We start from the raw sequence: 16,623 nt of genomic DNA on the forward strand, positions 1-16,623 counted from the left end.
CACCCAACAACCCCCAATTAACACTTGCCTAATCCACATGACAATTTACAATGTCCAATTAACCTACCAGTACCGTGGGGGGAAACTGGAGCTCCCAGAGAAAACCACACATTTTAGGGAGAGGCTGGATTTGAACTCTTCACTCTATCAGCCTGAGCTGTAATAGTGTCATGCTAACCACGATGCCATCGTGGCATTGAAGATGTGCTTCAGCATTAGCTGTTCCAGTACAGTTGCAATAGTGGCATCTACTAGAATGGGTGAAAATCTCTCAGGTACACCCTGTTCACAAAAGCAAGACAAGTCCAGCCTTGCTAGTTACCAGCTTGTCAGTCTACTCGTTAATAATCTGTTCAGGTTGGTTAATGTAACTATCAAAATAAATGAACTGGATTCCAAAGATAGAAAAGTAGTGACTGGCAGCATTAAGAAACTGTCCTTGATAAAACAGATCAGTGGGAGGCCAAAGGAAACACTACAATGTCTGAAATTGTAGTTTACACAAAGGAAGATGTTATGGTGGTGGAGATCAATATTCCCTATCCCTGGTCAACATCGCAGGAGTTCTTGACACAAGGTCAGAAGTGAGGATGCTGACTGATAAATGTTCCTTTGCAACTTCTCAGTAAATGAACCATCTGTGCAAAATGACAGAAGCATTAACTGCTAAATGAAAATATCCAACAGGAATGAAATCACCTATCAGAATTTAGCAGCACAGGCCCAGCGACAAATGCCCATTTACTCCACTCCTCAATCATTTCATTTTATTCTTCCTCAGATTGTAAACTTCCAACCAGCAGTTTATCTACACACAATTCACTCCTACAAGTGGCAGAACTAGCTTGTTTTCTCTCCCTACTTTTGGTAATTGTTCTCTCATGTGCCTTTGATGCCATTCATTAAGGTTCCATATCCAATGATTCTTGTGTATTTTATAGTTTATGGACGAAATTCACTTGTGGACCTCTGTGGAGCAGCCCATTTTCTGATAAAAGATTTCAATTGTGTCCAGTTGAAGACTTGGAAACCTGAAGCCATTCACGTTGCGCTACCTGCCACATACAGACTCTTGGCCACTAATACCATCTTCCATTCTGACCCATTCCCTCTAGCTAAACAAACATGCTTTAAACTCAGATTGCACTTGAAGAAGAACTGAACAACCAACTACGTACCTTCTCTGGTTCTATCCTTTCCTCTTCATTCTTTTATATTTTAATAAGCTCACCTTTCATTCTAATTCCAAGGAGCCCAACCAGCACAACATTTTCTCACAAGAGTGCACCTTTTTGGAATCAATGAACAACTCATTTGCCTTCTACGAATGTATTATTCTTCTCATCAGAACTGCATACAAGCCTCAAAGTAAGGTGTCACTGACATTCAAGATTCATCACAAGATTTCCTTTCTTCCATCCACTTGAAAGAAACACCATGATTCTAATAATCCATGCACCTTCCCAGTTCCCTCTTTTAATTTTTCTCCATTCAATCAGGAGTTACAAAAATTTTCAGAACATTTTCAGATGTGACTAATTTTTGGGGTATGTTGAACTTTGGTAATTAGTATGAAACATTAAAATTCCAAATGGCCTTTGTGTCTGCTGCAGCTTAACTTCAGTGAGAGCAAAATCATTAAAATTGGCTTTTAGATTGGTTAAGAACTGATTAGTTGCACGCTGAAAATCTGCAGTCTGCATGGGTTAAAAACAAAAGACTGGGAATATGTTTCCCAGTTCTGAAGTTTCCCATATTTAATTCAAACTGGATGGTTGAGTTGAAAAATAGTGAAAGGTGGGAAAAATGTAAAATTGTGATACAATGGGATGAGCCCAGAAAGTGGACATTCACTATTGATCACTCCAAACTGACATTGGTTTCAACAAATTAAGTGAATTGTAGCTAGTACCAAGAAAAAAATATGAAGACTGGGTAATTGAATGTTTAACTGAATTGCCCTGCACCCAATCTATACATGATTCTACACCATTCTAAACTGTCACTTAGGGAAAATAAAAAAAAAACAATTTTATCTTGATCCCAAAAACATTTTTGAAAAGTAAACCAGGAGGACCTACATGTTACCCTTTCAGCTGACAATACAATTGATCATACATGTCAACCAGACTCAATTGTTGACCTTTTATTTAATTACACAAAATACATTGTTCTGTGCTGAAGATTATAAACTCAGATATCTGTTTTGTTGTCATGTGAACAAAACTATTTGAGAAATACTGGTAGATCTGAAGTAGTCTCTTTATTCATCAAAATGGGACATAGTAGGCTTCATATTTAGATTCCTTTCAGAGGAAAAAGGTCTGCTTAACCCAACACCACACAACATTTATGTGCTAAAGATCAAAGGACAATTCCATATTTACAATGCTTCCTTTGAACTACACACCATCCTCACACCTCCCTCTCTGCACCCACACTACAGACACCCAAATTACACCCAAATAATGAATTTAAATCAGCATTGTCTGGTCTTCCAATTAACTGGTTCGAAGTTCTTTGGAACCCATTGTTCAGAGATTGCATTTTGCATTAAATCCACAGTTCATATTTGATGAAGACTGGTGGCTGAAGTCAGTTGCTGAAGTTATTTGCTTTATATGCTAACCCCACCCCCCGAAAAACGCTCTAACAGTTTCTTCCTCTACGTTGGTGCCAACATACTTAGAATACAGTCTAATGAAAATGTGTAAACATAACAGTGGGAGCACTGGTGTACTGATGACACAGGTCATTTATTGATTTTTTTGATGCATCAGCATTATTCTTTCAATAGCAAGTTCCACTTGAAAAAAATCATATGTAAATTCATCTGTTGCTTTCTAAAATTCTATAAAAAAGAGCAAGGAAAATGTGGAATGTATAAAAATTTTCTGTGAAATTTGATCAGATTTTAAAAGGTAAATGACCCAATGGCCAACTTAACCTAATCAGAGAGAGAGTAAAGAAGTGTCATTCCTAGCTTCTGAATCGAAACTGCCAATCACACAGGAGTTGTTACTCCTGTTATTTTGATACAGGTATTTGGGAAGGGGTGGAGGGCTGCAATTTGGGAAGGGGAAGGGGTAAAAGTTCCCACAAGAAAACAGCATCCGTCTTCAAAGACACCACCATTCAAGCCATGCCCTCTTCTCGCTACGACCCTCAAGCAGGAAATACAGAAGCCTTCGGTCCCACACGACCATGTACATGAACAACTATTACCCCACAATCATCAGGCTCCTGAACCAGCATGGAAAACTTTATTCACCACTACTCTGAACTGATTCTATGACTCACTTTTAAGAACCTCTTTACAACTCATGTTCTCAGTATGATTTATTTGCGCAGTTTATCTTTTTTTTTGTACATTGGTTCTTTGTCAGTCTTTGTCTATGTATGGTTTATTGTAAAACTCTACTTTATTTTCCCAGTAAATGCCTGTAAGAAAATGAATGACAAGGTAGTATATAACATATATGTACTTTGATAATAAATGTATTTTGAGCTTTGAGGGGGTTAAATAAGAAGGGTGAAGAGTCAATAAATTGAATATAAATTTTTTGTTGAACTCAGCTGATAATGTTTGACATACTTACATGATAATGACCTTGTAGAATGAACAATTTATGATGAGTAAAATGGCAGAGATAAGAAGGAAAGAGATTTATTCCTTCCGGCTTCAATGATAACTCGTTGTAAGTGAGTCCTTGAGCAGATTTTAAGTGCAATATAGTTGATTACAGATCTGAAGGACACATGAGGAATTTACACAGATAAATGTTTCTACAATTTTAACAGTTTTCTAGATATATTTAATTGGGCAAATTGAACTGCATCTCTCCACATACAATTTTTGACTTACAATCAATTTTCTTGCTAATGTCTCCTATCTTATTCCAAGCCAGTTCATCAGGCTAAACTTAACCTTCCACAATTTGGCATCCTGTTCAACACATACTAAGTTTTTAATCCTCTAATCCTCAACAGCAAGACTGCTCATTTCCATTTTCTTCGTTCAATGCATCACTCACAAGGATGATCCTGCATTTATTCTGAGACTTGATGAAGTCAATTCTCTCCTTGTTGGCCCCCTTCTTCCAAATATCTCAAATCACCACACAAAACTACAGTTAAATCATGTCTCATTTTGTTCAGCTGTGGTAAATCCCAGTGCTTTAAATTCCTCAGTATCCTGACCTGAGCGGTTTGTGATTTGGGAACATTTCCAATCCCAGTTTGTGTATTAGATTGCTAACTTCCTTTGCTTTAAAATTTGGGCCATATTTAGACTAATAACAGCATGACTGGTCACAGGAGTGAACGTGTTTGTAGAGGAGACTGTGGAGGGATTAATCATCAATTACTGTTGTGCTATGTTGGTGAAAGTAACGGGAATGAAAATCTATGTTTTAAAATTATATAACAAGAATGTTAGTGTTAGCAAGCATGTTCAGCATTACTTTATGGCTTCTCTGAATTGATGCACAAATAGTAAAATATATGCTCAATAGCACCCAATCATTGTTACAGTTTGTATACATTTTTGAATATGTTATTTGTTTTATAATTAAAGTTGACAATGATTTCATTTTCAAAATGTGTCAACAGTTTATTTGAACTCTGCATACAACTTTTTCAGCTTTAAATAAGTAAATAGAAAATATTGTGTAAAAACATGAAAATAACACTGTGGTAAAACAAATATAACATGGAAAAACAAGTTTTGTCATAAAAACATCAAAGGAGGGTAACTAATGGTCTTTCAAGTTAATACCAACCATGTTATGCAGCATTTTATAATTAAGCAAACAGAAGATCATTAACACATTATTCTAATAACTATAGCCATAACAGCATTATAATTTGCTTTGCCACTAAAGAACATTTTGTTGAAATCTTCTGTCAATCATTTGGTGAGATTGTCACCCTGCTATGATGATACCAAAACTCAACCATTTTCTAGACTAGTTTGTGTTTTTTAATTTATTTTACAGTATGTATCAAAAATAATGGCAGACCGTGATTTAATTGCAGCACTTACATCAAATCATCCAAAATCCAGCTTTATCACACGTACAAATACCCGTAATGTGTATTACATGGTTTGATATTAGTAAATTGTTTCCCTCTATAACGTCAAACAACACAAAAACAACACAACTTCAGCTTCATTTACTCTCTGCCATTCCATTCTATCACACTAACAGTGATAAGCATCAGTTTCATGAAACCCATTAAACCTCGCTTCTAAACAGTAACTTACAGTTAACAATTTAATGAATTCAGCAGATTTAATTAATAATATTACACAAAAATGCAGACATTTGCCTCATTCCACTTAAAATAAGGTTGTTTTGTAGTGATTGTAAGGATAATTTCAAACTAGAAATTTTGATAAACAGCTCCATTATTTTTATTTATCTTTGTCAATTAGGTCTAACAGAAAATTGCCACACATACTTAAGGTGCATCTTGTAGTCGTCCAAATGCAACAGCATTCCCAATTTTTCTTCCTATCAATGACTTTTCATTTTAAGTTACTGACAGACTTACCTCATTGCTGGACATCTGTATGGGTGTATTTCAATTTTGCATCCTATTAACAATGCAAGTATAACATGTCCATGATGACTTTGGAATTATGGTTCTAAAGCTGGGGTTCCCAACCTGATGTCCATGGACTCCTCGGTTAATGGTAGAGGTCCATGGTATTAAAAAGGTTGGGAACCCCTGCTCTAAAGGATGGATGACTATTACTCTCATTTGTAAGCGTTCTTCAATGTTATAACATATAATCAGCAATTGTGTAGGGCAAGGAATAAGAAAGTACACTGTGATGTAGATTCAGGACATGATTTATCTGAGTATTTCAATTTGAATCAAAATTGATGCAAAGGCTCTTTATAAAGGACAACCATAATATTTGTTATTTTCCTAATGAACCGAAGAAATTAATAAGTTAACTGAGGGAATTTTGTACTGACACCAGTGCCAGACTGGATTATAGAATACCTCTCAGTGCATTGGAAGTTAATAATTCCATCAGTAGGTCCAGCTGATATTAAAGGGACAGACTAACAGTATTTTTTTAACAATTCATTATTACATATACATTACTTGGCAGGGTAACTACCATTTGATGAACAGTGCTCCAGATTCAAATAGATCATGCATTGAGAATATCATTTTGTGTGAACATGTTCTTAAATGATAGAAGTATAAAAAAATCAAAGAACTGTACAAACAGAAATTAAATGAAAAGAGATTACTTATAATTAAAAATATCAGCACACACAATATAAATTGAAGAAATAGCAAAAAATCACTTGAAAATAGAAAAGTAAAATATAAATACTTATGGATATCTAAATATACCTTTTCCTGCGGATGCTTTTACTAAGTAAGTAGAAAGTAGTTTTACAACAGAGTTGAAGTTTTTCCTACAGATAAATCATGACTGATTTGTTAAAGAAACTGGTTCTATCAACTTAGAACCTGACAGACTAAACTATTCATTGACATCATTTTTGTAAGCTTACATAAGAGTAAAAACAGTAAGTATTAAAAAGATATATTTTCTGTTGAAAAGTAAAATTCCTCATTTTCAGCTAAAGCTATTCGCTCTCAGCAATGTAAAATCAAGGAAGTCTGGTTATCTTTAAATTGTTACTTTTTGAAATAAGAACAGAATAGTGCAGTGTTAGATGCAGGTAACTTGAGGTGTTTCTTCTTCTTGATCTAGCTGCCCATCATCCAAGTCTCTCAGAACACTCATGCTGCTAGGCATTCCTGAAAAGCCATCAAATTGACTGGATGGCTCTTTGAGCCAGAGGGTTTTCTCAGCAGCAGTACAGGAATGTTCAGCAGATTCCGAAGGCTTATTTTTACCAGTGTTCACACCCACATTTCGGTTCCAGCTTCTGCTTTTCTCATTAGCTTTTGGTTGCTGAGTAGATCTTTTCTGTAAAGTAAGTCTTAGTAATTTAGCTTGTCAAAACAAAAGGAGGACAATTTTTTCTTTGTTTAAAGCTAACCATGTTTAAAGCTCATTCTTAATCTCAGCAGTTCAAGCAGCTGCCTCCTCATCCACTGTTATTCTATTCTACTGTCAATGTAGTCTTATCTACATTTGCTGTGGCCACTTTACCTTCTCTGCTAACCATTTAAGTTAGCTCTAGATATCACCATCTAGAGAAACCCTCTGCAGTACCTAGCTGCAGTGCTGAAACTTGGATCCTGAGATTCAATGGCCATGTGATCATGGAGCCTAAAGAAAACCATTTTAAAACCAAGCTTATGCTTGGTGTCACCTGTAACACCATTTAATAGGAGATTCAACTAATGAGTATAAAAAGGTAATTAGAATTTAATTACATTGTGTGGGAAGATCAACATGTGAACAATGGGCTAACGAGATTTACACATAAGAAATATCAGAACAACTTAAACAAAATGTGGAAACTTAGGAACTGGAGCTCTGATCAGCAAGAGAGGAAATGGAGGCAGAAGTGAAGCTGGAAGAATAGACAGTTCTGTGTGTTTTTTAAGACAAGGATAATTGGATGTGAATGTATATAATTTGATTCAAGGAGTTTTGTTCTAGGTTCTATGGTAATATGGCCATTGGATCTCAGGACTCTTGATAGTGATATGCAGGGCTATCTTCAAATGGTTAGTAGAGAGGGAAAGTGACCACAATAACATAGAGTAGGTACAGTATCATAAGTCATTTTATGGTAGGCGATGTACGAAAACTTGGCCCATTATGGAATAATCCTGTTGGTAGAAATTCAACATATTCAAATCTATGAATTGGAAAATCTTGTCAACAATTTGTATTTAGTACTGTTAATGTAGTAAAGTATACAAAGATACATCACAGGAATATTATCAAATAAAATCTGACTAGTGGACAGATGACCAAATGTTTGATCAACAAACAAGGTAATTCCAAAAACTCTTAAAGGAGGATGGAGAATGGAGAGGTGGAAGAAGGCTGGCCAGAACTCAGTCCAAATGGAACCCCTGGATGGATTAATTAGTTGCTGACTAAAAGCCAGGAGGAACCATTATTTTTCTTGAGTCTCCAAAGAAAAATAAAAAAATATGTTTCTGTGCTGATGGTTCAAGGAACACAGGAGTAGTCAATTTAATGCTCCCAGTTAATTCAGGAGTCCAAAACAGTGTATTCGTGGGGACATGTGATATTATCCACAATAATGTTCTAAACTCACTAGTGACAGAAAGTTTCCTTCTCATTTTAACCCCCTTATTTAAAATGAGCTTAGTTATAAGCCAATATGGGGAGTTTGCTCAAAGAATTGCACTTTGAAGATCCTTGACATTTTTTAGATAATTGTGAAGAAACTTAATCTAAGGGAGAAAAGCCAAATAAAACTCAAGGTTCTAGAAAATAGCGACTAACTATTTCTAACTGGATTTTAGCTTCACTAGTATAACATCTCTTCCAAGTATAAAGGAAGAGGGATCATGAGAGTGATTATGAAGGAGCTATTGGGTATTTTCAAATAGCCGCTGTGATATGACTGTTCAGGACATGACAACCAAAACTGGGGCGGGACAGTGGTGTAGTGGTTAGCTCAATGCTTTACTGTACAGGTGACCTGGGTTCATTTGCCACCACAGCCTGTTTGTATGTTCTCCCCGTGACCATATGGGTTTCCTCCATGTGCTCTGGTTCCTCCCACAGTCCAAAGACGTACTTGGTTGGTAAGTTTATTGGTTATTGTGAATTGTCCTGTGATTAAGCTAGAATTAAATTGGGGGATTTAAACTGGCCTTCCCTCTCAACAATAAGTACTCCATTTTGAGTATTGTTGGAGGGGAGAACCTACTTGGGGGAAGCAATAGTGGCCATGCCTCTGGCTCTGAGTCTGGCCCTGTGGTTTAGAAGAGTGGGGAACTGAAAAGGATGACTGTAGTAATAGGGGACTCTATCGTCAGGGGGGCAGACAGGCAATTCTGAGGACGTGAAAAGGAAACAGAGGTGGTAGTTTGCCTCCCAGGTGCCAGGGTCTGAGATGTTTCTGGACGCATCCACAGTATCCTGAAAAGGGAGGGTGAGAAGCCAGAAGTCATGATACATATTGGTACCAATGACATAGGAAGAAAAAGGCAGGGGGTTCTGAAAAAAGGGAGTTAGGAAGGAAGCTGAGAAGCAGGACCTCGAGGGTAGTAATCTCAGGATTGCTGTCTGTGCGATGTGACAGGGAGGATAGGATTAAAATGAGATGGCAAATAAATGCGTGGCTGAAGAATTGGAGCGGGGGCAGGGATTCAGATTTCTAGATAATTGGAACCTCTTCTGGGGCAGGTTGGACCTGAACAAAAGGGATGCATTGCACTTGAATCAGAGGGGGGGCAGTATTCTTGTGGGCAGATTCACTAGAGCTGTTGAGAGTGGTTTAAACTAATATGGCAGTGGGTGGAAACCGGTATAGTAGAGCTGAGGATGAGCCAGCAGTTGATGATGGGTGTAATATGAATGAAACAAAAGACAAGCCAATTATTGGGTACAAATGACAGACAGAGCAAAGAGTTAAATTGTACCACAGACAAAATTCAAAAGAGCGAAGAATGCAGGACTAAAAGTACTATATTTAAATGCGTGTAGCATTCGGAATAAGTTGGAAGAATGCACGGTACAATTAGAGATCGGTCGGTATAACACTGTGGCTATCACTGAGTCATGGCTGAAGAAAGGTCATAATTGGGAGCTTAACATCAAGGGATAAACTTTGTATCAAAAGGACAGGCAGGAAGGCATAAGCGGTGCTGTGGCTCTGTTGGTAAGAGATGGAATTACATCTTTAGAAAGAGGTGACATAGGGTCAGAATGCTGAATCTTTGTGGGCGCAGATAAGAAATTCCAAAGGGGAAAAGAAACATTATGGAAATCATATATAGGACTCAAATAGTAGCCAAGATGTGGGGTTGAGATAGCAAAAGGAGCTGAAAAAGGCATGTAAATAAGGGTAATGGCACAATTGTAATAGGGGACTTCAATATGCAAGGGGATAGGGAAAATCAGATTGGTGTCGGATTGCAAGAGAGGAAACTTGTTGAATGCCTATGAGATGGCTTTTGAGAGCAGCTTGTGCTTGAGTCTACTCGGGAAAAGGCTATCGTAAATTGTGTAAAGACCCAGATCTTATTAGGGAGCTTAATGTAAAGGAACCCTTCGGAAGCAGTCGTCATAACATGATGAATTCATACTGTAAGTTGAGAGGGAGAAGCATAACTCACATGTATCAGTATCACAATGGATTAAAGGGAATTACCAGGCATGAGAGAGGAGCTTGCCCAGGTGGATTGGAGGAGGATACTGGCAGGGATGACGGCAGGGCAGAGATGACTGAAGTTTCTGGGAATAGTTCACAAGGTGCAGGATAGATATGTCCAACAGAGGAAGACGTTCTCAAACGGCAGGGGTAGGCAACAGTGGCTGACAAAGGAAGTTAAGGATTGTATAAAAGCCAAAGGAAAGGATATATAACATAGCAAAAGTGAGTGGGAAGATGGATGATTGGAAAGCTTTTAAAATCAAACATGAGGCAAATAAAATGCTATAAGAAGGGAAAAGAAGAAATATGAGGGCAGACTCACCAGTAATATAAAGCAGGTACCAAAAGTTTTTTTCAGTTATATAACGTGTAAAAGGGAGGTGAGAGTTGATATTGGACCACTGAAAAATTATGCTGGTGAAGTAGTAATGGGGAGACAAAGATATGGCAGATAAACTTAATGGGTTCTTTGCATCATTCTTCACTGTGCAAGACACTAGCAGTATGCCAGAGGTCTGTGAGTGTCAAGGAGGAGCAGTGAGTGCCATTGTTATTACAAAGGAAAAAGGACTAGGCAAACTCAAAGATCTTAAGGTGGATATGTCACCTGGGTCAGATGAACTACATCCCAGAGCCCTGAGAGAGGTTGCTGAAGAGATAACGAATACATTGGTCATAATCTTTGAAGAATCATTTGATTCTGCAATGATCCCAGAGGACTGGAAGATTGCAATGACACTCCACTCTTTAAGAAGGGAAGAACGCAAAAGAAAGGAAAATATAGGCCAATTAACCTAACCTCAGTGGTTGGGAGAGTGTTGGGGTCTATTATTAAGGACGTGGTTTTGGGGTACTTGGAGACTAACGATAAAATAAGTCAAAGTCAGAATGGTTTCAGTAAAGGGAAATCTTGCCTGACAAATCTGTTACAGTTCTACAAGGAAGTAACAAGTAGGGTGGACTAAGGAGAGGCAGTGGATGTCATTTACTTGGATTTCAGAAGGCGTTTGATAAGGTGCCACACATGAAGCTGCTTAACAAGATAAAATCCAGTGGCATTACAGGAAAGATGCTGGCATGGATAGAGAAATGGCTAACAGGCAGGAGACAGTGAGTGGGACTAAAAGGGGTCTTTTCTGGTTGGCTGTTGGTGACTAGTGGTGTTCCTCAGGGACCACTATTGGGATCGCTGCTTTTCACACTGTCTGTCAATGATTTAGATAATGGAATTGATGGCTTTGTGACAAAGTTTGCAGATGATACGAAGACAGAACAAAGAACAATACAGGCTGTCCCCGGGTTACGTATGAGTTCTGTTCCCGAGTCCGTCTTTAAGTCAGGTTTGTACGTATCGGGACAAGTACATCCAGTATTATTTAGCATTAGTTAGTCAAACGTTTATCTTAGTATATAGTATATATTTTATCTTTCTATGCATATAAAACACTTAAGAAACATATGTATTCCAATAATTAAACCGCTGTGTTACTTAGTAATAATTCGTAGCTATCATCAGGGCAGGGCCTTTCACATGCTCCATTATTCTCACTTTATCTGTTATCATTTAAAATTGTTCCGATCATTGACCAACTGTAGCTTAACGCTTTTCCAATGACCGATGGCGTTTCACCTCTTTCCAAATGCTTTATTATTTCCACTTTACTTTCAATCGCGATTGCTTCCCATCAACGGAACAAAAACACTGCAGGCAGTGGGTCCCGACCTCCACCAGCTGCCGAGTTCCGCTGGGTCCTAAGGACCACTGCACTGAATTCCCTGGGTCTTAAACTCCACTGCACTGAGACAGGTTAAATGGGACAAGTGGGGCCTGTGCTGGGTTTGGGTACTGTATTTGATCCTCCACAATATTCCGCGTGGGAATTTAAACTGGAGGTGGCAGTGTTTTTTTTTAATGAGGTCGAGTTGCGAGTTCGACATCAACCTGGCACGGATGGTATGGGAATTACTGGATCGACATCAACCTGGCATGGAACCAGTCTGTCACTGGATTGAACTCAGGAACCTCTGTTCTCCAGCCTGGCGCTGATCTCACTGCATCACCAGCCGACCAGGACAGGGGGCGGGGTCAGGGTGAATCTTGCTAAGAAAAATTTAAGCCAAATACAAAGTTACACACTCAACACAGTGTCAATGGCAACGACTTAAAATGGCGGACGGTGTCGCGATTCAACTTTAAATGGCGGACGGCATCGCGATCCGACTTAAAGTGGCGGACGGCGTTCTCCTTCATTGGTTCGTAAGTACGAGTTGGCCGTAAGTCGGACGTTCATAACTCGGAGACTACCTGTACAGCACAGTACAGGCCATTCGGCCCGCAATGTTGTGTCGACCCTTAAACCTTAAACTAATAGTCTCTTAAATTTCACTAGTGTATCTGCCTCCACCACTGACTCAGGCAGTGCATTCCATGCACCAACTACTCTCTGAGTAAAAAACCTTCCTCTAATATCCCCCTTGAACTTTCCTCTCCTTACCTTAAAGCCATGTCCTCTTGTATTGAGCAGTGGTGCCCTGGGGAAGAGGAGCTGGCTGTTCACTCTATCTATTTCTCTTATTATCTAGTCTCAGTCTCAGGAATATGGGGTTGAATATACTAACGTTTGTAGGTTGAGGAGTAGGTAGTGCTGAGGAAGCATTGCAATTGCAGCAGGCCTTAAAACAAATTGGAAGAATGGGCAAAAAAGTGGCAGTACGAACATAATGTTGGGAAAGATACGATAATACATTTTTGTAAAAGGAACAATAGTACAGACTATCATCTAAATGGAGAGAAATTTCAAACATCAGAGGTGCAGAGGAACTTAGGAGTGCAAGACTCCCAGAAGGTTAATTCACAGGCTGAGTCTCTGGGAAAGAAGGCAAATGCAATATTGGCCTTTAATTCAAGGGGAATAGAACATAAAAACAAGGAGATAATGCTAAGCCTTCATAAGACTCTTGTCAGGCTGCACTTAAGAGTATTGTCAAAAGTTTTGGGCCCCATAACTCAGAAAGGACATATTGTCATCGGAGACAGTCCAGAGGAGGTTCACAAGGATGATTCCAGGAATGAAGGGGTTAATATATGAGGAAGTTTGGCAACTTTAGGCCTGTATTCACTGGAATTTAGAAGAATGCGGGGATCTCATTGAAAGGTACCGAATGTTAAAAGGACTAGATAGGGTGGATGTGGAGAGGATGTTTCCTATGGTGGGTGTATCCAGAACTAGATGGCACAGCCACAAAATTGAGGGGTGACTCTTCAGTAAGGAGGAATTTTTTTTTGCCAAAGATTAGTAAATCTGTGGAATGCTCTGCCACAGACTGCATGGAGGCTAAATCCGTGTGTATATTTAAGGTGGAAGTTGATCGTTTCCTGATCAGTCAGGGCATCAAAGGATATGACAAGGAGGCATGAGTATGGGGTTGAATGGGGTCCGGGATCAGTCATGATGGAATGGCACAGCAGACTCAATGGGCTGAATGGCCTAATTCTGCTCCTATGTCTTATGGTCTTATGGATTGCTGGGCAGAATAGCTTGGAAGGATGAGAAGGGCCTATTCTGCACTGTATTTCAATAAATAAATAAAAATGCTACAGATTAGTGGATGGCAAGTACTTAAGTAAATCGAAGTGAACTAGTCCTTAGCAATATAGCAGGATGACCTGTAAGCTCAGAAAAAAGATGAAAGAATCAGAACCTTTTTGATAGCTAATATAAAATCAGGCTCATAAATACTGCGGAGCAGTTATGTGTGAATAGAACAAAATGTCTGCAGAAAATCTGCAACAATTTTTTTTTGGAAAGGCATTTTTAAAAGAAGTTAATGTATTGCGATTTTCTTTTAGAATATAAATTAAATAAATTTGGAATAGAAATCTGTGGGTAAGTAAAAACCGATTTAGTTCACCGATAACCTCTAGGTAAAAACCTGCCATTTTTACCATCTAAGTGACTCCATGTGCACAATAATGTCACAGTCTCTCAGTTGCCTTTTGAAATGCCCTTGAGCTGGCTTTCATTGTCAGAGCAATTTGCGATGGTTAAGAAAAGTTCCACTTGCCAACCACATCCATATTTTATGAATGAATTAAAATCCTTCAATTCCTCCACTCTATATGTACCTGATTTTGGAAGTAATTTATACAAATTCTGATCTGTTTCTCTGAGACTGTAGATCTTGGAATTAGCATGGAAATTTCCTTTTTGTTCTTTCATATTGGAAAGGTAGATTACAAATAAGTGCTTTAAAATCACAATAAATAGCATTCATAAATAAGATGTTATGGTATCCTTCAATTTAACCTACCTCTGCTGTTTCCAGACACAGGTCATGGCTGGGCATGGCAGATCTCTGTAAGAATATCACTTGTTTCGTTGCTAAATTTCCTTCACTGCAAACATGAAATAAATTACATTGTTTATAAAATCTGCAACATCATAACAATTAATCTAGTATTAGGCGCAAAAAAAAACTCTTAGAAACTGACAACAAAATGATGGTAGAAACTACCAGTTCCAGGAGTCAAGGAACATTCGAAGTATTCATCATGGGAAAATGAGGAGAACCCCCGTAACCAAATCTCCAATGTCCCATCTGCTGGCCGTGGTCTCTCTATAGCTTGCACTACCATTGTTGATCCTTAAAGGTGATGTGTGCTCCCTTCTTTCTATTCCAAATCTCTATAGCTGCAGTTACAGATTCAAAGTGGAAGGCAGAACAGGACTTTAAAGATCACAGCTTCCTTGTTAATTTCACTGACCTATCCATATGACGCGAAGATATTATGATGACCATAAAGGCAGTCGCTTCTCCGTGATAGAGAATCCACATTGCTCTGCCCTTTTAAGACAGGGATGATAAAAATGAATGAACATAACTTGTTTTAAAACTGATATGCATCCTGTCTAATCTGTTCTTGAAATTGCCTGGGCCTGTTAATATAGAATCATAAAACTGAAAAAGCTCCATTATAATTGGGCAATGTTAAAAAAAAACTTATTCTGATTTATCCCACACACAGCTCAGTCCATCAGCTTCTAGGTTACAGCCGATTAAATGCCCATCTGGATGCTTTTTAAATGTGATGAGGCTTTCTGCTTCTACCAGGGTTTCAGACAGTGAGTTACAGACCTTCATCACTTTTGAGTGGAAAAGATAATTCCTCAGCTCTCTTCATGTTCTTACACCACTTATCTCAAATATATTCTCCCAAGTCATTGACCTCTCTAAGACAATATGTTCTTCCTATTCACCTGTTTGAGCGTAGCCGGCAAGCTCATACCCTGATGAGATAGGAACGTGCCTGTCCTTGCATGCAAAGTCAGCTCCAGCAAACTGGGCGGATGAGATCTGCAGTGAGGTCCAATGGCCAAAAAGGTGGCTCTGCAGTGCGTTGCCGAGAGCAAAGAGCATAATGAGACACAGAAGTCATGGCTGTCCAAAGTAACCAAGGAACAGCCCAATTGTGATGCTTGTTTATACCACTGGACCCAGACCTCCGAGACTGAGAAGAGTTGAGCTGCCCCGAACGGCTTTTCCACTTTAAAAACACTCCCATACAGGTCTTCTATCATTGTTGGATATGATGGACAACCACCGCTCATCTACTTATGGTTGTTGTACTTACTTAAGAATACGACTGATATGCAAAATATATGTTCCAGACTTACATGGACTGATATGGCAAATGGACAATATACTCTGTTCTTCTGCTTAAATATTACTCATGTAACTTTTAAAAAGTACTTCAGCAAATTATTCAATCAATTCTCCATGAAGTTATGGTACCTGTCATGGCGAATAATAGGTGTGGCAAGCACACATGTAACCAACCATCCAAATTCTGCAAGTGTATGCAGCAATGGACCATAATCAGTCTTTACTTCACAACCCTGTAAAAACAAGTAAAGCTATGATTAACAAATTCAATTATTAAAATAATTCGAAGTGAAATGAAAATCATAGAACATCACTACACAAACAAAAACAATTTGGTGTTTCAAGTGTATGCTGGCTGACTGGAAGTGTCCGTATTTTCCACAGAAAACACTTTTTTAATCTTTACAGTATACAGTACAGCCAATATTTTAAGAATATGACATTGATTCATTTACTATCGGCCTTGCAGGAGGTACAGATCATTTCAACTTGCAACATTAAAAAACCCCAAGTTTTTACCCACCAATTATCTCAAGTTTGCCAGTGAGTAATTATTTGTTGTTCACACTATCAAAACTTTGAACACCAACTTATTCATTATATTTCTTTCTCAACAAGGGGCATTGTTTATTAAGCCACTATGAAAACACAT

At 38.4% G+C, this 16,623-nt stretch overlaps 1 protein-coding gene across 2 annotated transcripts in view; it reads right to left on the reverse strand.

Annotated features, from left to right (window-relative positions):
• Positions 1-4,597: 4,597 nt before the first annotated feature.
• The window catches only part of rftn2 (raftlin family member 2), a 70,758-nt gene continuing 58,732 nt past the window's right edge, over positions 4,598-16,623 (reverse strand). The window contains exons 8-10 of one of the 2 annotated variants that reach the window (XM_059966953.1): positions 16,101-16,204; positions 14,619-14,703; positions 4,598-6,964 (exon numbers count right to left, since the gene is read on the reverse strand). In XM_059966953.1, the coding sequence (XP_059822936.1) occupies positions 6,704-6,964; positions 14,619-14,703; positions 16,101-16,204 (450 nt within the window). In that variant the 3' untranslated portion in view covers positions 4,598-6,703. The other variant, XM_059966954.1, reaches the window with a different exon arrangement.

This window comes from Hypanus sabinus, chromosome 4 (genome assembly GCF_030144855.1).
Source record: "Hypanus sabinus isolate sHypSab1 chromosome 4, sHypSab1.hap1, whole genome shotgun sequence".
In the NCBI taxonomy this organism is placed as follows: Eukaryota; Metazoa; Chordata; class Chondrichthyes; order Myliobatiformes; family Dasyatidae; genus Hypanus; species Hypanus sabinus.